At 36.5% G+C, this 23765-nt stretch overlaps 2 protein-coding genes across 2 annotated transcripts; both read left to right on the top strand.

The window, feature by feature from the left end:
* The first annotated feature begins 8224 nt into the window (after positions 1-8224).
* On the top strand, positions 8225-10041 carry LOC142544422 (uncharacterized). The gene is made up of 2 exons (XM_075651471.1): positions 8225-9260; positions 9500-10041. The coding sequence occupies exons 1-2, from the start codon at positions 8225-8227 to the stop codon at positions 10039-10041; spliced, it is 1578 nt and encodes a 525-aa protein (XP_075507586.1).
* A 7768-nt stretch (positions 10042-17809) lies between these two features.
* On the top strand, positions 17810-20857 carry LOC142547577 (putative late blight resistance protein homolog R1C-3). Its single transcript, XM_075655941.1, is given in 2 exon segments — positions 17810-19858; positions 19860-20857. Coding segments are annotated over 2 exon segments (2316 nt in total). The 5' UTR covers positions 17810-18016; the 3' UTR covers positions 20334-20857.
* Positions 20858-23765: the final 2908 nt, after the last annotated feature.

Raw genomic sequence — 23765 nt, 5'->3', positions numbered from 1 at the left:
CCATAGTAGGAAAATTTGATTTTTCTCCTGCACTCGGCTCCTCTGCTAGGCGATGCCTTAGTAGAAAAATTTGATTTTTCTCCTGCACTCTGTTCCTTTGCTAGGCGATGCCTTAGCAGGAAAATAAAATTTCTCTCCCTCACTCTGCTCCTCTCCTAAGCGATATCATACTAGGAAAATTTGATTTTTCTCCTGCAGTTTGCTCCTCTGCTAGGCGATGTCTTAATAGAAAAATTTAAATTTTTTCCTTCACTCTCATAATACAACATTCATGAATTGAAAAGAAGAACTGATTTTATTGAATTCCAACTGTTTACATGGTAAAATTCAAAAATGAAATACATCAACGATAAAATCCAGAATGATATTTCCTAAGGTGGTAAGCATTCCAGAGTCTTTTTAAAGTCTTGCCTTGAGCATTTTTTCCTTCACTCTCATAATGTCGCTCTCCTCTTAACTAGGATATGGATGAATGGAGAGGCACAAAGAATGGACAAGAACGAGCAATCAGGCCTGACATTATACAAGAAGCTATCGACAAAATACAACTTATCAGGAAACGAATACAAACAGATCAAAGTCGATAGAAGAGTTATGCAGATAAGAGGCGGAAAGATTTGAAATTTGAAGTCGAAGATTACGTATTACTAAAAGTATCACCAAGAAAAAGAATCAAGCGTACTGGAAAGAAGGGAAAGTTGCATCCTCGATTTTTGAGACCCTTTGAAGTGATAGAACGAATAGGCAGTGTGGCTTATCGTCTATCTCTACCCGAAAATATCTCTGGTATACATAACGTATTCCATGTATCACAATTAAGGAAATGCAAAGTAGACTCAGCCCAATTGATTGACCATCAACAGATAGATCTGGAAGAAAATCTAACATATGAAGAACAACCTATGAAAATTTTGGACCAAAGAATAAAGGAACTTCGAGGTCGACCAATTCGGTTGATAAAAGTCTTATGGAAAAACCACAATGTTGAAGAAGCAACGTGAGAAACAGAGAAAGATATGAGAAGTCAATATCTGCATTTATTCCAATAACTCTTAAATCTGGGGACCAGATTTTTAAAAGGAGGGGATATTGTGACACCCTAAACACAAAGGTGCATAAATGCATTTTAAAACTTATTAGTATAACTAAATTTTATTATTTTCATTTTAAAAATTTTATCACATTATTTGTCGGTACAAATTTTATTTGTCCAAAGTATCTAGAAATTCATTAAAATACATCACAATACCTTAAAAATTCATCAAGTACTATGAGGTTTCCATACCAAAATCAAATACCCAAAATATAATAAAATATTATAATTAAGCTTAACATATATGTTAAGTAATTAAGTACAATAATTATTAGGTTCAATGTAAGATAATTTATAATTAGGTTCAATACATAGGTTTAATGTAATATAATAATTAAGATTCAAAGTATACAATAATATTAAGTTTTGGATAAACATAATCTTTTTATTTAAAAAATAAATAAATAAAATAAAAATAAAAAAAATTAGAAAGGATAAATATGAATTCACGGCTATAAATATAGCTGAACCCTTTTCCTAAATTCACAAAACCAGCCGAGAGAGAGAAAGAAAGAAACGGTGGAGGAAAGAAGAAAGGAAGGGGAAAAGAGGAAGAAAAATCTACAAACCGTTCCGAAAAATTCCAATAAATCACCAACTATTCACCTCATATCTGAAAAAAATATAGCACTGGAGGTGATGTACAAGGATCGATCAAAGAACAAGAAAATCAAACAAAGATATTCCGAGAAACGACAACGGAATCTCGTTCCAAGCAAGGTAATTTACGCTCATCTTTCTTATAGATACACATCAAACTAGAGGTTGACTTGAACACAAAAGTTGTACCTCTTGTTGCATAGATAAGGTACATACCGTCCGTCGTCCCAAAATATTGCCGGAACTAACATTTTCAGAATGCCGGAGTACTTTAGTTCTCCATAACACGATATTTAAATCTTGTATTGATCGGCTAGGAATTTGAAAATACTTTCAACATAAGAATCAAAGATCTTCCAAAGTTACATAAGCTGGAAAAAACCCGACCGCGCGTGGCCGACGGAAGGCCAGTCACGCGCCGGAATCGTCGGCACGTGTAACGCACGCGCCGTTGTATCGCCGGTTTTCCGGTGGCCGAACCTTCCTGGTGATATTTCCGACTTTTTGGCCAACTTTCGTAATGTTTAGAGATATCTTCTAATTAATATGAATTTCGCAAACTTAAATAAAATCAACCGGATTAAATTCTGAACAAAAATAATCTGGAAATGATCCGCTATTTACTTAAAACTCAACATTTAAATATCATTCATAATATATTTTTAGGACTTGCTCCAGCAACTCAGATTACTAATTAAGCCTAAACTGTAAGTTATCAGGTGAGGAAGTTACTATTCATTCTTCTATTAAAGCCTTTGGCATTTGGCCTGGAAATTTCAATAGCATTTATTTAATGTTCAAATATCATCGACAGTTCATTTCAATTACTGCTATATTTTCTTGCATATTTATGAATGAATTGATATACCATTAATGAATGGAGTTATGGACAACGAATTTCGGTCCGGAAATTGAGTCCACTGAAGAACGTGACTTCGGCCCGAAAAATGAGTCCAATGAACAACGGGTCAAAAGTCCCGGGTATATGGTTCATCTGAACAACGCGTACCAAATATTTCGGTCCGGAGAATGGTTCACCCGGCTCGTAAAAAGTGCTCAATTAGAGCCACCAATGTTAATTTGTGAAATTTTCATTTATCTATTATTCCATTGCATATCATTCATAATATCTAAATTGTTATGCCTATTACTTCATGCATAATTATGATGAACCACTATTTTAACTTATTTAAAAGTTATATACTAATTTAAACTCACTAAGTCCTCAAAGACATAACTCTCTGTTTCTTTTCGTCTATTGTAATTTCCAAGCACAGGAACCCCAGAATTGGAACAGGAGGAAAATAACTGAAGCTGAAATAAGAGCAATTGAAAGTTGGGATGATCTGTTTATAAATAAATGTTAAACTTCCGTTGTAAAATAATTCTACATATTTGAAATAAGAATGTAAATATTTGTATATAATCTTTTAATGATAGTAGAAAATATTTAAATTTTTTCTACAATATCTTTTTAATAATAATAATGGTAAAAGTAAAGATAGCAGTTCAATAAAGAAAGATTGTAGAAAATGTGGCACTTAGTAAAGGAATAATTATGAATTCATAAACCGGGCATCACACTAGAATTCCATTATACGATGACGGGGTATCCACCATGGTGAAGGCTATCATTTTTGTTACCCGCTGAGGAACAGTCCCCAAGGATAGAGGAAGAACAATCTGACCCAAAGACGGGATGGCGTGTCCTGCAAACCCATACAGCGGGGTGGAGACCGGCTCAAATTCAAATTTTTCCACCTTCATTTGATCCAACGTGCTCTTGAACAAGACATTTCCGGAGCTTCCATTATCAATAAATATCATCGCCACATCATAATTGGCAATGGTGGCCGTCACAACCAAGGCATCGTTATGTGGAGTCACAACGCCTCGGAGGTCTTCCGGCCCAAAGCTGATGACGGGGTCTTATGGTAAGTCTGCACCCCTAGATATCTCAAAGTTCTCCAACCTTCTTCCATGGGCCTTCCGAGCTCGCCCAGAGTCTCCATCAGTAGCACCCCCGAGATCATATGAATCATTCCTCTCGTAGGGTGGTTATCCTCGTTCATTCCCCTTCTCGGTTCGACGGGCTCCTGAAGGACATCTTGACCTCGACCTTTCCCTCTCTACTCCCCGACCCTCTGATTTATCCACGAAGGGCCTTGACCACGCCTAGGGGACGGGCAAGACCTCTGTCGACTCCCGGAGGAGGATCTTTCTCGTTTGTCCTGCGAAGGCAATCTAGTACTGCTCTCAACCCTTTGCGACTTCTCCCAACTCCCCTCGAGCTCCCTCACCTCCATCACCTTGTCACGACTCCTATCCAGAGGAACATGGGATGAGAATTTTCCTCTGCCCTAGCTTTATCCTCCTCCCTCTCGCCCGCACCTCTCTTCTTGCCTCCTCTTTTCCGCTCCTTCAACTCTACTTCCCCCAGCCCGCTTCTCCATCCTCTTATGCCGCTAGACATCTTCTAGATTTACATATTTTTCCGTTCGATATAACAGATCATCATAACTTGATGGAGGTTTCTTGACCAACGATTTAAAGAACTCCTCACCCCTCAGTCTTTGGGTAAATGCACTTATCATGATGTTATGGGAAGCATATGGTATATCCAGCGCTGCGTCGTTGAAACGCCGGATAAATTCTCGCAGAGTTTCAGCTTCTTGCTGATTCATCACAAACAGGCTCAAATAATTTCTTTGATGCCTCTCGCTGCTAGCGAATCTGTGCAAGAAAGCATCAGAAAAATTCTCAAAAGATCGTAGAGAGTTGGGCTGCAAGCTGTTAAACCATTGCTGAACTGAACTCACCAACGTGCCCAGAAACACCTAACACTTAATTTCATCTGAATACTGATGCAACAGATCTGCGTTCTCAAACCTTCCAAATGTTCTTCTGGGTCAGTACGTCCATTGTATTCTCCCACATTTGATTGTCGGAAAGTTGGAGGAAGCCCTTCTTCCAAAATGGCAAGTGAAAAAGGACTTCCTTTCTTGGGTGTCGGCGCTCTGCTTCCCAACTGCTACCTCAATATCCGTATTTCCTTCCACATCTCTCCCATCTCCATATTCCCCTTGTTTGGGAGGGGCTGTGTCTCTCAACCCTGCTCTGGTGGCCCTCACCATTTTTCTCTCGCTCCTGACGAGTGGCCTGTTCCTCAGCAAACATAAATTCTCGGTTCCGCTTCATGGCCTCGTCCACTGTCCGAGTAATAAATTGACCCAACTGTTCCAAGGTCAAGTTCCCCACATTCTCATTGCGACGGGGTTGCTCGACCCTTGTCTTGTGATGAGGATGCTCAGTTCTTGTCTCCTGAAGAGGTTGTTCCTGCCTCGTCTCAAGACGCGGTTGTTCCTGCCTCGTCTCAACGTACGGTTGTTCGGGTCGAGGATGTAAAGATACTGAGTTAGCTCTTGTAATCCCTCTCCAGCCCACCATTTCTACGTCTCAACTCAAAGTTTCCCACATACAGCGCCAAGTGATAGCTCACGGGAAATTTAGGGTCCGATTCCAGCAAGTGTCACTAGTCCAGACGCAGATTTCGAAATTGTCCTGAGCTTGAAATCACGAATAAGAACGTTAGAAGGGGTCCAGGAGGGTGTCTCAGCGTAGCCCCTCCGACGCTCAAGTCAGAGACTGAGAATATAGGTGGAGAGCAGCTAAGGGTGCTGCTGAAAAATAATATAGTGAATTCATGAACTGAACACTCAAACCTGGTATTTATAGGAGGATACATGGGCCCTTGACGGGCCTTTCCACCTTGGATGGGGATGGGCCAGGGGTTCCAAACCTGGTTTGGGCATAACCCTAGCGGGCCCATCTATGGGGTATCAAAGATCAAGCGCCATGGTTTGATCGCTTTACATAGCGTAAAAATTTAATAGTACACTTAAAATCAAACATGATGTATTCATATTATTTTAAATTATGCATGCACCATATTTTAATTGTTATAAATATATTTATGCAATTTCATATTATTTTATTCACATATATATTTATTGTATTATTTGAGTTCCAGTTTTTCAAGCAAATACATGAGATCGGACCGAGGATAGGATATTTGAGATATTTACTTTTGAGCCAAATTCACTGCCCAAATAAATTATTTTAAGTTATGGAGTATTTTATTTTATGACAATTAGTATTTTATTTTCCCTTAATTGTTGTGCAAATTTTTTAAATTTAGAAATATTTTATGTATCAGTTTTCAAACCTCGAGTAGTCTAAAATTTTATTTGGACTACACCATATATTGATTAATTAGTTTAAACCTAATCAATATATTTAAATTATCCCTAAAATACCCTAAATCCACCCCACTTGCCTCAAATTTCAAGATTTGGCCAAGTCTTCTCCGGAAGAAACTCCACATGCCCGTCAATTCTCCTCCATTTCCCCTCATTAATACCCTTCTCTCCTTAAGTGTTCTTGAGCTCCATTTCCATCGGTTCTACCATTTGAGAATAGCAAGAAGCTTCAAATTTCTTCCTCGTGTCCGGATCATCGAGATTTGCGAGGTTATCTACGTTTCAAGACCAAAGGCATGTATATTACGTCTCTTTTCTCATCAATCAAGTAATAGTATGGATTTTCAAGCATTCATGTTTGTGAGAAACATTTTCATGCAAATATGTTCAAGATTTATGTTCATGTCAAGATTATACACTTGTTTCTCACGTTTTCATGTTGTAGGCGACGTTGGATGGTTCCGGGCTAACATGGCTGCTTAAGATCATGTTCATATATGTTTTAGACACATATTGGTATGTTGGTTGAGGATTTATAACACTTGGTGGTAAGAGTTGATAGCATTAGTTCATTGTGCAGTAAAGTTTCTGGGTGTGTATTTTACTTTCATTGTTTCGAAAACTGGTATCAATCAGTTTATTTTCTGAAAAAAATTTCAACATAAAAGTTGTAGTTCGTCATGTTATCTTTGATTCAATACCAAATTCTTAAATTTTTTAATAAGAAATAAGGGAGATATGATTTTTCTTGCAAAACCACACAATCTATCCGAAGAATATTTTTGACAACAAGCTCTTGAAATCTGATCTTTTGTATTTTTAAATTCTGGTATCTATCCGTCTATTTTCTGAAAATGCTTTCAGCACAAAAACTGTAGTTTATTGTGTTATCTTCTATTCGATACCAAATTTAAAATTTTTCGACAAGAAAGGAAAGAGTTATGATTTTTCTCGTAAAACCGCTCAAGCTGTCTTAATTGTGCGAGAATATCTTTGTTCACGTTTTTGGTGTGTGTTCGGGTTTGAGATCATTTCCTGAGTGGTTTTGAGCAACGTCATGGTCTTAATAAGTGTCTTATGGTCGAGTCTAAGTTTTTGTTCGAGGTTGATTCGAGTCGGTTTGTGTTTAGAAATTTTATTGTTTCCGTAAGCTGTAAAGTGTCATTTCTTGGGATTGGCTAGAGTCGTAAGCTTTCTTATTTTATTTTAGGGTTGTTCGAAAGTGTTTTGGTCAGGGTTTGGGTTTTTGGACAGTAGGTTAACATGTTGTTTAAGGTTGATTCGAATTTCGAGTCAATCGGTAGATCCTAAGTCGTCGAATGAATTTTGGGAGTTACACGTATACGATTTGGGACTAGTTTTGAGTTGTATGTCAAGTTCAATTGCAGCGAACCCGGGAACAATCCAACGAAGTCTACAAAGTTTGTAAGTATGATATCAGGTATGAGTGTCTTAAAAGTATATTTTTGAGATATTGAATTGTCTTGTGGCTACTTATTTATGTTGCATGAGTGTATTTTATTTTTAGTAACGACTCGAGTTTGTATTAATAAGAAAATTTTTATTTCATCCGCAAAAATAAAAAAAAGAAAAGAAAAGTATGGGTCGTTACTGTTGGTATCAGAACCGACCTCTCTTAATACGGTGTGGTTCGGGGACGAACCAAGCGGAATCTGGTGGGCATGTGAGGCCCGGGGCCGAAGAGGGCGGGGGGTGATCGTCGGTGCCATGAGGTTGCATGGATAATGAGCGACTCCTGGCAGGCTTCTAGGTGGAGGGAACATGAATGTACCGATCCTACACCGGAATGAGAGGGATTCCGAGACTGTTCAATGTAATGGACTGTACAGTTGAGGATGGCTTAAAATATTTGATTGGTACTACTCATATCAAGAAGGTGCATCTTCTTTTCAGGTAGCTCATCACATAATAATTCCAAAGTGAAGCGTGCTTGACTTGGGGCAATTTTGGGATGGGTGACCCCTTGGAAAGTTTTCTAGGGTGCGTATGAGTGAGGACATAAGCACGCTGGAAAGCCTCGTCTTGGTACAGTGAGGACAGTCGTCGAATCTGGGGCGTTACAGTTGGTATCAGAGCGGTCGTTCTTAGGGCTTTGTCTACTGTCAGTCACGAGAAACTCAGGAAATCACGCCTCAAGTCTGTAAGTTTACGACATTTATTTCATGCACGCTCATGTTTTAAACAATACTAGCATGCTATTTAAATTTTCTTTCATGCATGATATTTACGTGTGGAATAATTGTGGAACATTATGCCTCCTAGACGCAATGGGGAGCGTGAAATTCCTGAGGGAAGAGATCCACCACCACCTCCACCTCCATATACGAATAATGAGATGTTAGCCGGGATGAATAGGTTCTTCGCACAGTTTGCGGGGAATGATGCTGCAGCCAGACAAGCTAGGCCCGAGGCTGTCTATGAGAGGTTCGGGAGGATGAAACCAAAAGAATTTTCTTGGACGATCGATCCCATGATTGCTGAGGGATGGATTAAATCCATCGAGGTGATATTTGCTTTTATGATGATGGAGGATGATGATAAAGTCCGATGTGCAACTTTCTTATTTTTTGTTGATGCCCGTCTCTGGTGGGAGAGCGCATCTGTAGCCTTGGATTTGGCTACTCTGACTTGGGATGGATTAAAGGAAGTATGTTTCTCCAAATACTTCACGGAGGATGTACGTTCCAGGTTAACAAGGGAGTTCATGGTTTTGAGACATGGAGACCTTACAGTTGCTAAATTTGTTCGAAGATTTGAGCGGGGGTGTAATTTTGTGCCCCAAATTGCTAACGATGCAACTGCCAAGATGTGGCATTTCCTGGATGGTCTACGACCTATCTTGCGCAGAGATGTTAGGGTTGTTGGCCCCACTACCTATGAAGTTGCTGTGTCCCGAGCTCTATCTGCAGAGCAGGATTTGAGGGACATTGAGAATGATCGACGTGGGAAGCGACCCTTCCAGGCGACGCAGTCGCAACAGCAACGCATGAAGACATTTCAGGTGCCTCGGGTTCAGAAACAAAACAAAAAGCAATTTTTTGGGCCATCTAAGGGTCCAGGACCACATCAGCAGAGGACAAATAACCAGCAGCCCTATGATATTCCTCAATGTCCGAATTGCAAGCGCAAGCATACTGGAGAGTGCCGATGGGGATCAGGAAAATGTTACAGATGTGGTTCTACCAACCACATGTTCAAGGAATGCCCACAGAGAGGTCAGCCGACTCAGAGCAGGGTGTTTACTATGGTTGCCGAGGAGGAAAACCCAGACACTTCCCTTCTCACAGGTAACAGTTTATTTAAGTACTTTATCAGTATTGGGATTTTATTGCTTGATTGAATTTTTGGTGATATTAGTATGCTGATTAATTGGGTAATTATCTGGATTAAAATTTCAATTTATGGGAATTTTAGGATATTAAATATATCTGGTGAAATGCTACTAATATTATAGGAAAGATATTTATATCTAGGGTAGCCTCGAAGATTCTGATAAATTCTAGAGCTACTTACTCTTTTATACCAGATGTGTTTGCAAGTCAGCTGAATGTTAAGTCCACTAAAATTGAAGTGAATTACTCTGTATTAATTCCATCCGGAGAAGAAATATCGGCTAATAGTATGGTCAAAGACATAGATCTTGAAATGCAAGGCCATCTAGTTTATGATGATTTGATTTTGCTACCAATGCCAAAATTCGATGTCATTTTAGGGATGGATTGGTTGACAAGGAACAGAGTTTCAATTGATTTTCGGTGGAGGACAGTCTTGGTGAGACCTATAGACAAGGAACCGTTTGTGTTTGAGCCTAATAGGTTCAGGAATTTACCTCGAATTATTTCATGTATTAAAGCGAGGAAACTCATTCTCAAGGGGTGTCAAGCTTTCTTGGCCAGTATTATTTCAACTCCTGAAGTACCCAGCCAGTCTTTATCAGATGTTCCAGTGGTCAGGAATTTTAATGACGTGTTTCCAGATGACGTTGCTGGTATTCCACTGGAGAGAGAGGTGGAATTTTCTATTGATCATTTTCCAGGTACTGTGCCAATTTCCAAGGCCCCGTATTGATTAGCTCCCAAGGAAATGTTCGAACTCAAGCAACAAATACAATAGTTGTTGAGAAAAGATTTCATTCGCCTTAGTTTCTCACCATGGGGAGCACCAGTTCTCTTTGTAAAGAAGCAAGATGGGAGTTTAAGGCTGTGTATTGATTACCGAGAGTTGAAAAAAGTGACGGTGAAGAACAAGTATCCATTACCAAGGATTGAAGATCTTTTTGATCAGCTTCAGGGAGCGTCAGTGTTCTCAAAGATAGATCTTCGTTCTGGATATCATCAGTTGAGGGTAAAGGATTATGATATCTTCAAGACAGCTTTCAGGACTCGGTATGGGCATTACGAGTTCTTAGTGATGCCATTTGGAGTGACTAATGCTCCAGCAATCTTCATGGATCTCATGAATCGTGTGTGTCATCCGTATTTAGATCAGGTTGTCATAGTATTCATTGATGACATTCTTATCTATTCAAAGAGTCCTGAGGAACATAGTCAGCATTTGCGTACAGTGTTGCAAACTTTGCAAAGCCATTAATTGTACGCAAAGTATAGCAAGTGTGAATTCTGGTTGGAAAGGGTGACATTTTTGGGTCATATTATCTCAAGTATTGGCATTGAAGTTGACCCGTCTAAAGGGGAAACAGTGAAACAATGGGCTGTTCCCAAGAACGCGTCAGAGATTCGCAGTTTTCTTGGCTTGGCGGGTTATTACAGAAAGTTCATTCAGGGTTTTTCTTCGATTGTAGTGCCTCTTACTTCCTTGACTAAGAAAAATGCCAAGTTTTTTTGGAGCACCGAATGCCAGAAGAGCTTCGATACTTTGAAGCAAGCTCTTATTACAGCACCAGTGTTAGTCATGCCATCAGGGCAAGGAAATTTTGTGTTGTATACCGATGCTTCCAAGCTCGGGTTGGGTGCAGTTCTGATCCAGCATGACAGGGTAATTGCATATGCTTCTCGACAATTGAAAGTACATGAGAAGAACTACCCTACTCATGATCTTGAGTTAGCCGTCGTTGTCTTTGCTTTAAAAATTTGGAGGCATTACTTGTATGGTGAGAAATGTCAGATATTTACAGATCACAAGAGCCTCAAGTATTTCTTCACTCAAAAAGAGTTGAATATGCGTCAGAGACAGTTGCTAGAGTTGGTAAAAGACTAGGATTGTGACATTAGCTACCATCCAGGGAAAGCTAATGTAGTTGCAGATGCTTTGAGCCGAAAAATAGTAGTCGTAGCACAGTTGACAGTACATAGATCTCTTTATTTGGAGATGCAGAGGTTGAACGTGGAGGTTTTTTCTAGTGACACAATTCCTAGATTATCCACACTGATCATTCAGTCTTCCTTGACTGATTGAATTCGTAATGGACAATCTTCTGATGATCAGTTGCAAAAATGGAGACTGAGAGATGAATCCAAGGGCAGAATGATCTATACAATGGTAGATGGGATTATTAGATACAGATGTAGAATGTGGGTGCCTAGTGTTGATTCGATCAGGAGTGATATTTTGTCTGAGGCACACATGTCTCCGTACTCCATTCATCCAGGGAGTACAAAGATGTATAAGGATCTGCAATTGCTTTATTGATGGCCAGGTATGAAAAGAGACATTCGACGATTTGTATCTGAATGTCTAACTTGTCAACAGGTTAAAGCAGAATATCAAAGACCAGCATGACCTCTCAAGCCACTTCCCATTCCTGAGTGAAAGTGGGAGAACATTACCATGGATTTTGTAGTGGGATTGCCTAGATCAGTGAGGGGATCTAATGCCATTTGGGTGATAGTCGATCGACTTATGAAGTCTGCTCATTTTCTACCGATTAAGATGACTTTTACCATGACACAATATGCAGAGTTATACATCCGGGAGATAGTTAGACTTCATGGAATCCCAGTTTCGATTGTGTCTGATAGAGACCCAATGTTCACATCATATTTTTGGAAGAGTTTGCATACAGCCATGGGAACCAAGCTACTCTTCAGTACAGCTTTCCACCCTCAGACAGATGGACAATCAGAGAGGGTGACAGATTTTGGAGGACTTACTGCGTGCTCGTGTGATCGATTTCCATGGGAGTTGGGAATCGAAGTTTCCTCTAGTGGAGTTCACCTACAACAACAGTTTCTAATCGTCGATAGGTATGGCTCCGTATGAAGCTTTGTATGGAAGAAAATGCAGATCGCCAATTCATTGGGATGAAGTTGGCGAGAGGTCAGAGATTGGGCCAGATATTGTTCAACAGACTGCAGACATGGTAGTACAAATCCGAGACAGGATGAAGATTGCTCAGAGTAGACAGAAGAGTTATGCTGATAGAAGGCGGAGAGATCTTGAATTTGCTGTAGGAGATCATGTGTTTGTAAAGATAGCACCTATGAAAGGTGTTATGAGATTTGGAAAGAAAGGCAAGTTGAGCCCGAGATTCATAGGGCCATTTGAGATACTCAACCGGGTGGGGACACTAGCTTATCGTGTAGCTCTAACGCCGAATCTGGCTGGAGTGCACAATGTGTTTCACGTTTCTATGTTAAGGAAATACATGGCGAATCCTTCGCATGTTTTGAACTTTGAACCGTTGCAGCTTACTCCTAACCTGTCTTATGAAGAAAGACCTATTTAGATTTTAGGCAGATAGGAAAGGAAATTACGGAACAAAGTTATCAGTCTGATCAACGTTAGGTGGCTGCATCTTTCAAATGAAGAAGCTACCTGGGAGTCAGAAGCTGAGATGATAGCTCGTTACCCCGAGTTATTTGGTAAGTTATAATTTCGGGGACGAAATTCAATTTAAGGGGATATATTGTAACGCCCCAAAAATTTAATAATACACGTAAAATCAAACATGATGTATTTATATTATTTTAAATTATGCATGCACCATATTTTAATTTTTATAAATATATTTATGCAATTTCATATTATTTTATTCACGTATATATTTAATTGTATTATTTGAGTTCCAGTTTTTCAGGCAATTACACGAGATCAGACCGAGGATAGGATATTTGAGATATTTATTTTTGAGCCAAATTCACTGCCCAAAAAAATTATTTTAAGTTATGGAGTATTTTATTTTATGACAATTAGTATTTTATTTTCCCTTAATTGTTGTGCAAATTTTTTAAATTTAGAAATAATTTATGTATCAGTTTTCAAACCTCGAGTAGTCTAAAATTAATTAGTTTAAACCTAATCAATATATTTAAATTATCCCTAAAATACCCTAAATCCACCCCACTTGCCTCAAATTTCAAGACTTTGGCCAAGTCTTCTCCGGAAGAAACTCCACATGCCCATCAATTCTCCTCCATTTCCCCTCATTAATACCCTTCTCTCCTCAAGTGTTCTTGAGCTCCATTTCCATCGGTTCTAGCATTTGAGAATAGCAAGAAGCTCCAAATTTCTTCCTCGTGTCCGGATCGTCGAGATTTGCGAGGTTATCTACGTTTCAAGACCAAAGGCATGTATATTACGTTTCTTTTCTCATCAATCAAGTAATAGTATGGATTTTCAAGGATTCATGATTGTGAGAAACATTTTCATGCAAATATGTTCAAGATTTATGTTCATGTCAAGATTATACACTTGTTTCTCACGTTTTCATGTTGTAGGCGACGTTGGATGGTTCCGGGCTAACATGGCTGCTTATGATCATGTTCATATATGTTTTAGACGCATATTGGTATGTTGGTTGAGGATTTATAGCACTTGGGTGGTAAGAGTTGATAGCATTAGTTCATTGTTCAACCAGTTTATTTTCTGAAAAATTTTCAACATAAAAGTTGTAGTTCGTCATGTAATATTTGATTCAATACCAAATTCGTAATTTTTGAATAAGAAATGAGGGAGATATGATTTTTCTTGCAAAACCGCACAATCTGCTTGAAGAATATTTTTGACAGCAAACTCTTAAAATCTGATCTTTTGTATTTTTAAATTCTGGTATCTATCCGTCCATTTTCTAAAAATGCTTTCAACACAAAAACTGTAGTTTATTGTGTTATCTTCGATCCGATACCAAATTCGAAATTTTTCGACAAGAAAGGTAAGAGTTATGATTTTTCTCGTAAAACCGCTCAAGATGTCTTAATTGTGCGAGAATATCTTTGTTCACGTTTTTGGTGTGTGTTCGGGTTTGAGATCATTTCCTGAGTGGTTTTGAGCAATGTCATGGTCTTAATAAGTGTCTTAGGGTCGAGTCTAAGTTTTTTTTCGAGGTTGATTCGAGTCGGTTTGCGTTTAGAAATTTTATTGTTTCCGTAAGCTGTAAAGTGTCATTTCTTGGGATTGGCTAGAGTCGTAAGCTTTTTTATTTTATTTTGGGTTGTTCGAAAGTGTTTTGGTCATGGTTTGGGTTTTTGGACAGTAGGTTAACATGTTGTTTAAGGTTTATTCGAATATCGAGTCAATCGGTAGATCCTAAGTCGTCGAATGAATTTTGGGAGTTACACGTATACGATTTGGGACTAGTTTTGAGTTGTATGTCAAGTTCAATTGCAGTGAACCCGGGAACAATCCAACGAAGTCTACAAAGTTTGTAAGTATGATATCAGGTATGACGTGTCTTAAAGGTATATTTTTGAGATATTGAACTGTCTTGTGGCCACTTATTTTACGGGTTTGGAATCTGGGTATCGTGACCGGTGAACACTCCAAAATACGTGTTAGGAACCTAGATTACACGTATCTGCGAACTATCTATCAGATTCAGTTATATATGTTATGATTGGACATCCAGACCCAGAACTTGAATGATCCTTGCAGGCCTAGTACTATGGTATAGTTTGATCAAACGATTCATGTGTGCCACGATTCGAAAAGCATATCTCAATATTATGAACAGTATATTCCAGCCTCACACAGTTTCATGCCAGTTATGTTCTCATCATATTATGACATATTTATGTTGAGACTACAGTTTGTTCTCAGGAAATTATTTTCATGTATAGAAGCCAAGTCATACATATTTATTTATTCATGTTCAAATTACCAAGTATCAGATATGTTAAAATCAAATGATTTTTATTACGTATTATTTGATATCCACGTATATGCATGTTGAGTCTTTAGACTCACTATACTTGATTGATGCAGATGTTGTTGATGAGGAGGCTAGGGGAGATGATCAGTGAGTGGTCTCGGACTGTGGCAGTTGAAAACCCGAGGGCCACCAGTGTTGTATTTATTTATGTATTTTACAAACTTGAATTTGCAGCACTCTAATATTATTAAATTGTGTTGTGCATTATAAAAATATTTATTTATGTTTCATGAGTGTATTTTATTTTTAGTAACGACTCGAGTTTGTATTAATAAGAAAAAAATTTATTTCTTCCGCAAAAATAAAAAAAAAAAAGAAAAGTATGGGTCATTACAGTAGATAATTATTGTACATCAACAATCTCCTTCATAATAATTGATCTCCTTGCAATCAGTGAGAATAACACTCATGACATTGGTTCTGATACCAATTATAGGACTGAGCGCTTGTCATTCTACCAAAAGTTATAGCTACTGGTGCAATTCAAATAATTTAAATAGCGGAGCAGTCCAAACGTCATAGTTCGATCACTCTATTGAGCACACACAATTATTACACATCAATAGATATAATTATATTTGATTATATGTATGATGTTTAGACTTGAAATTTAGATAAATTCATATTTTTATCCTTTATATCCACATTTTAGTTTTTTATAATTTAAACTATATTATTTTATTAACATAACGATTTTTCAGTTTGATAGATTGAAACATTTTTAATTATATCGATTTGATCATCGATTCAATTATAAAAAATTGTTACGTGACTAGAAACTGAGTAGAGCATATAAATGGATAGTATTAAAGGTAACATGATATTTAAAATTTTAGATGATCATGCTATATCAAATTATCAGTAAATAAAAAAAGCATAGGAGAGAGAGACGACAAAATATCGTGAAAAAGGTGAAATATCCTACTTAATAATTATGGCTAATGGAAATGTCGGAGAAAAAGAAAAAGGAGGTTGATTAGTGGAAGTGTGAGGGAAATACACTGCAGTGGTAAAGTGACTGTTAAGACAATAATTGACAATAATTTGCTCTAACTCTGCAATTCGGGTTTCCTGAGATGCTTGGCTACATCTTTATTTTGATTGTCATGTCTCTAGGAACATTTGGAATAGCGTTCGTGCATGGTTACACATGAAGAAAATTATGGGATCACCTTCGGCTGTGTTAAGAGCCTTTAGATCGTCTACAAAGGAAATTCCATACTGTCAAGGATGAGTATTGCGGCCCTAGCAGCAACCGTCTATTACATATGGATCTTGCAAAATATAGTATTAGTACCCCACGTCGATCAGATTGTTAAGCTAGATCTGGTGAAATTATCGATGTATTGATATAATTGTTTTCTTTGTTTCTATATTTCCTGAGTATGTCTGGAGTATTTGTACACTAACGCTTTTTATCTATTTAATGAATGTTAAATTCATTAAAAACAAAAACTACATGTGTATCTTATTCAGCTTCCTAAGGATTTCGGACAATATATATGATTATTTGGATTTAAAATATATTTAAAATATTATTTTAGTAATGCTAAACACTATATTGATTTAAATATTTTTTAAAAATCTATATTTTGTAGGATTGAGCGCTTGCGGCTTTACCAAAAGCTATAACTAGTGGTAATGTTACAACGCAAATATTTTAAATTGCATAGCAGCCCAAACGTCATGATTCGATCGCTATATCCTAGCATGAAAAATTATTACACCTCGACATTAATCAACCTCTCAATAATTGCAGTCATTGCAATCAATGAGAATCGAACCCATACATTGACTCTGATACCAATTATAAGATCGAGCACTTGCCGTTTTACCAAAAGTTATTGCTAGTGGTGCAATTCAAATATTTTAAACCATATAGCAGCCGAAACGTCATAGTTCGATCACTCTACTCAGCACAGACAATTATTAAACATCAATAAATATAATTATATTTGATTATATGTATGATGTTTAGATTTGAAATTTAGATAAATTCATCATTTTATTATTTATATTCACATTTTAGTTCTTTATAATTTAAATTATATTATTTTATTTAAGATAACGATTTTCCGGTTCGATAGCTTGAAACATTTTTAATTATATCGATTAGATGATCGATTCAATTATAAAAATATGTTACGTGACTAGAAATTAACTTAGTAGAGCATATAAATGCATAGTATTAAACGTAACATAATATTTAAAAATTTAGACGATCATACTATATCAAATCATCAGTAAATAAAAGCACAGGAGAGAGAGACTGAAAAAATATCGTGAAAGGTGAAATATACAACTAAACAATTATGGCTAATGGAAATGTCGGAGAAAAAGGAAAAAGAAAAAGAAAAAAAGAGTTGATTAGTAATAAAGTGACTTTTAAGACAATAATTGACAATAATTTGCTCTAACTTTGCATTTTGGGTTTCCTGAGATGCTTGGCTAGTTCCAGTTTCTTTGTTGAAACAATGGCGTATGATGCTCTTGTGTCACTTTTGCATGCCACAGACCAGTTTCTTGATTTGGATATCTGCTTCTTCCCTTTCACAAGGGAAAAAATCGAGTCTTTTCAAGAAACAATTAATTCTTTAGTGGCATTTCTTGATAAGTCCCCACCTATTTGCAGCCAAGAAATCAATGATTTGATATGGGATATCAGAGATGCATCGTATGGAGCGGAGGATATCCTCGAGTCCCTAATAGCAACTCACTTTCTATGGAAGCGGTGGTTATCAAAGATTGAAAAGATTTCGAGAGATCAGCTTCGAACAAATCGTGGAAAAACTTGAATCGATTAACACAGAGGTGAGCAATATTCAGCTAGATGGGAATGATGTTCATGACCGGAGAATTTCAGCTGTTGCTGGTTCCTCGAGGGAGGCTTTGAGGGGCAATAACTCTAGTTTGGAGGCACTGGACGATGATCTGAAGATGAAACTAATGGAACAACTTGTAGCAGGATGTTCCCAAATCGACGTCATTCCCATCGTTGGCATGGGAGGGATTGGTAAGACGACTCTTGCTAGAATCTTGTTTGATAGTCAGCTGATCAAGGAGTCTTTTGACATTCGTGGTTGGGTCACAGTATCTCAAACATATAGAGTTCAGGAAGTTGTTTTAGGCATTCTAAAAGACATCGGTGTACCTTTGGATAAAAAAAAGGATGTCGAACAACAACTATATCAAACTTTATATGGCAGAAAGTTTTTAATTGTATTAGATGATGTTTGGGATATACAGGTCTGGGATGACTTAAAAAGACTATTTCTAGATAAGAAAAATGGTAGTCGAATCATACTGACTACTAGACATTCGAAAGTGGCTGCATATGCCAACTCTTTTGGCGCTTATCATGAGATGCAGCTTCTAGATGAGGATTCGAGTTGGAGTCTCCTATGTCGAGAGATATTTCCCCAAAAAAATTGTCCATCTGAACTAGTTGAAATTGGAAAGGAGATTGCAAGACAATGCCACGGTCTTCCTCTAGCTATATCTGCCATTGGTGGGCATCTTAAAAAGGAGAAGCACACAGTAGAATGCTGGGAGTATGTTTCTGGAAATGTAAATATGGTCTTAAAGACAACTAATGACCCGACATTGGAGATATTAACTCTGAGTTATTACTACTTGCCCCATCATTTGAAAGCATGCTTCCTGTATTTTGGATTTTTTCAAGAAGATCGTCCCATAGAAGTATTTAGACTAGTGAATTTGTGGGTTGCTGAGGGATTTGTAAAGCCAAGTAGATGGAATAGCATAGAACAGGTTGCAGAAGAATACTTGAGAGATGTCATTGAGAGAAATCTTGTTTTCGTGCATAAATATGATTCGTTTGGGAAGCCAAAGAGATGTGGCATCCATGATCTATTTAGAGACATATGCATTAGGGAGGCTAAAAAAGAAAAGCTTTTTTATGTCTTGGATACAGATGAACCGCCCGACAATCTTCTGGAGATAAATAACTTACGGCGTTGTGTTCTAGAGGGTTACGAATCTCCTTCAATGGAGAGTAACTTAACCCTTCGCGATTATTACGATGACTATGATGTTTTTTGGGATGACAGTAATTCTTCGTACAATGTGGACTCCGAAGATTCTAACTATTCAGATACTAATATTGAGTATGATGGAAGTGATAATTCTCCTGCAAATGAACATAAATATCGATGCAAGATAAGGGACATTATGTTAACGACCCGTTCTTTAGTTTGTCATGGTATTAATATTTCACAACAAATTAAACTAGCTTCAGGATTGCTCAAGGTATTGAACATTAGGATGGAATCAACAAAGTTTCCAATGGGAATTTTAGAATTGATCAACCTAAAGTACCTTCATCTTGGCAATGTTCGGGAAATCCCATCTTCAATATCTAGACTCAAGTACCTACAAACACTTATTATTCGGGTTATGCAGATAAAGTCTATGCCATCTAAAATTTGGAAGATGAAACAACTAAGGCATCTTCTGATCGGTGGTTTTCCTCTTCTTGATATTCCTGATGTTCAAGGCGAAGGGACGAATGCATACTTTCTCGAATGTCTCCAGACACTTTCAGAGATAATCGATTTTACTTGTAAGCGAGAGGTCATCGCAAGGGTCCCAAATCTTAAAGAGCTAAAACTTTTGTACAGCAGGGATGCTGTTCGCTGGTCATTTGAATCTCTGCACAATCTTGTCTATTTGTGCGAACTTGAATCATTACGCCTCGATTTCTGGCCAGGTGAATACAACTTGCAGAACCTTGCCTTCCCTTTTTTCGCTAAAAAAACTGGTGTTAGTAGGCTGTCGAATTCCTTGGGAGAAAATGACCATTATCGGTATCTTGCCCAATCTTGAGGTCCTCAAACTGAAGCACAGAGCCATGAAAGGAAAAATCTGGGAGACGAATGACGGAGAATTCAAGCGATTGAAATTCCTCTTGATTCAGTTATCAACTTTAGTAGAATGGAAAACTGAAAAGGACCATTTCCCAAGCCTTCGTCACCTTATCCTCCAGTGCTGTTTACTGGTGGCAATCCCGTATGAAATCGGAGAAATTTCGACCCTTGAAATAATTGAACTAAAGGGATGTTTGCCTACAGCAGAGTCTTCGGCAAAGGAAGTGCTCGGGGAAGATAGTGACATCAAGCTCATAATTTCCAATGTTGAAACCCAAGAGCATCCTTTTACTGGTCGTTATATCTTAGATTTAGTTGGTCAATATCTTTGTGAGTCAATCAAGGAATCATGCTGTTTCATCCTTTGAAGTTCTTGTAATTTACTTTCTACATCTTATGATATGTTGATACTTTCCTGAAACTTATGAGTACAAATTCTGGCCAAGATAGTAAGCTAGCATAGTTAAACAAGTCCGAGATCTTTGGGGGTTACATTTTCTTAGAAAGTAAACGTCTTTTTTTTTAGTTGTTGGTATTTTACACTCTTTTTGGTCTGCTTCTGTTTTGCTGTTGTGGTTTGTGCAGTGATGGTGCTAAATTTCTGGCTTGCTCTTCAAATTTTGGTTGAAGAGAAATGTCTTGTAAAATGTTGTGATGTAAATCATACTTACATGTTGATGTACTTTACAAAATCAGAATGTGTTTATTGTTGAAAATCTGGGAAAATGAGAAAGGTATTGGTGAATATCTCATTTAATTCTCAAGCTAATCAGTTTTGTCTTTGCTTCGTCAGAAAAGATCGGCTGATGCTAAAACGAAGGACAATAGAATTTTAAGTCAAGTTTAATATAGAAGTCTCGTCAATGAAAGGCATCATGCGATCTGACGAGATACACAAGCTGAGTCAACGATACCACTTACTGATTTATATTTATATACTAGAAGATATGCATGTATTTTGTACGTGTAGAATATATATGGATTATATGAGAAGAACAATTCTCGTCTTACTCTCAATATCTTTTATTTTACAACAATTAATCCAATCTATGATACTTCGATAATATGTATTTGTACGTACCGTTTGATTCACATTATTATTTATCCATATTTTTATCCAATTTTATCTCATGTTTGATGCACCATATTATTTTTACATCTATCAATTATTTATCTTACGTCAATCAAATCATCAATCATTATTATTTATCTTCCATCAATCATTTATCTCACATCAATCAAATCATTGAATTGAAATTACAGTATTACCCTTAATAAATAATATTATAAAGATTTTATTAATATTTTCAAAAGGACAAAACGGTAATATCACATTATATCAAATTCAATCAAATCAAATATTATATTAACTATTATTTTTATATTTTTTATTATTAAAAAATATTACTTATCTCTACACTATTTGTCTTATACCACAAACCAAACGGTACCTTAATCTATGAGTGTTCAAAGTAATAAAGCAAAAAATATATATATCAATTAAATTTTTTTTACAACAACCATAATTTTTACATTTTCCATGATATATTTCAAAGTTATAAAATTATATACATAAATCACGTTCTTGGAAAAAATAGCTACAAATTCTAAAAATATTCAGCGATGGAAATTTTACATGACATACAACATGAAAATATGCAAAATTTTTAGAAACTTTTATTTTTTGAACAAAAAAATGTAAAAAACATAATTAAATTTTAAAAATCTTATAAATCATTTTAAGTAATTGTAGATATAAGAGTAATTTGTTTCACATAAAAATGATTTGAATTCATTCTTATTCCTTATTTTTTATCACTTTCATGTATATAAGAGTATTTATTACACATAAAATCATTTTAAACTCATTTTGATTATTTTGAAGTGTTCTCTTATGACACCAATTAATTATTTGTGTTTGTAATGCATAGAGTTTTTCGGTTTGGCCTAGTGACACCCACGTCAGTGTAATCCTCATTATGTTCACCATCAGCTTAGTATATGGCTTTGCATGGTAGATCGCAATTATAAGAAATATGTAGTGCCCAAAAGTCAGTACACATAAACCGCATGCATAATTTAATAGGTTAATTAATTTAATTGATTTAAAATAATGAAATGATGAATTCAACATGTTTAATTTATTTTAAATATTTATATGTTTATTTTTATGAGATTTAAATGCATTTCTTGAGTTTGAGTTTTTCAGGCGAATATTCGATGCTTGGCCGGTGATAGGAGACCGGAGACGATTAAGGCGATAAAATTAAATATCATATTTTTATTTTTAAGTCAAGAAAATTAGTTATTTTAAATGATGTATGAATTTTAGCATTTTAAAATTCAATTTAAATTATTAGACGATTTATAAGATTTTAAGCGCTTTAAATGTAAATTTGAAATTTGAGGATTTAGTCCTTAAATTGGGTGTAAACTATTTTTATAATGAATTTTATGTCTTAATTAAATTATTTAATTAGTATTTAAGTTAAATTAAGATTTTAAGTATTTCATTTAGCTATTTCGAAATTTGGAGATTTTAATCTAAAACTTTGGTACTTGAATAATTTATTAAATTTTTGAGTGGGTCTAAATAATTAAATTTGTACGAGTTTAGCCCATTAATTTATTTTATTAGACTTTTATTAACCTTAATTACTTATAATAATCACACACACCTACACCTAAACACACACACACCAACGCACACACACATACGCGTTACTTTTGGATGAAGAAGCTAGGGTTGTGCCTCCCTTGAGCAGCAGCCTCTTGAGCACTCATCCTAGCAATATTTAGGAGATTTTGGTGAGTTTTTGTCAAGAAAACATCAAGGAATCGTCCTTCGTTCATCCTCCAGGTTCCCTCGTGTCGATATTCGTTTATTCAAGCGTTTATATGCAAAAGCATGTATAAACTTTTCTTTTATGTGTCGATCTCATCATATTATGTATTATGTATATTGTGCATGAAAATTCGTTTGTTATATGCAAAGTTCGATGGATTATGGTTTAAACGATTTTTGGAAAATTTTGAGTCATAAAACTCGTCATTTGCTATCATTTCGATTCATGTGGTTTATCCGTCAGTTTTTTGGAAACATTTTTAACATATAATTTGTAGCACTCTATGTTATCTTTGATTCGATAGCAAATTATTAATTGTCTCATAAGAAACGAGGGAGATGTGATTTTTATCTTAAAACCGTACAAGTCGTGAAATTTCTGTGTCACAAAACACGTCACCCTCTGTTATTTTGAATTCTGCGACTCATAGGTTGGTTTTTTGGAAATATTTTTAACATATGATTTGTAGCTCTCTGTGTTACCTTCTATTTGATAGCAAATTCATAATTTTCTGATAGGAAATTAGATAGATATGAATTTTTATCATAAAACCGCTCAAGCTGTGAAAATTTGTGCCTGTTCTTCACGTTTTCTCAAGTTTTTGGTTGCAAGCTTCGTTGGGATCTCCTGGATCATTGCTGCTGTGGTTGGGGCAGCATGTCTAGAGCGTTCCAACGAAGCCCACGATGTTGGAAGTATGATTGACGTGCAAAAACATATATTTTATTTTGGAGGTATGTGATTTATCTTGTGGCCACCCGGTAAAGCATAACTGAGGATTTATGATTATAGGGTTGGAAATTGTTAAAGCATGATCAGAGGCCTCTCCACCCGGTAAAGTATGAATGGGAATTTATGTATGTGGGAGTGGACATCTGGTCGAAAGACTGTGATGATCCCTGCCAGCCCAGTACTGTGGTTTAGTCTGATCAGACGGTTTATGTTACAGACCTC

The sequence above is a fragment of the Primulina tabacum genome, chromosome 5 (assembly GCF_025594145.1).
Source record: "Primulina tabacum isolate GXHZ01 chromosome 5, ASM2559414v2, whole genome shotgun sequence".
Lineage (NCBI taxonomy): Eukaryota > Viridiplantae > Streptophyta > Magnoliopsida > Lamiales > Gesneriaceae > Primulina > Primulina tabacum.
Note: the sequence above shows the minus strand (reverse complement) of the source record. Positions and strands in the feature narration are given on the sequence as shown.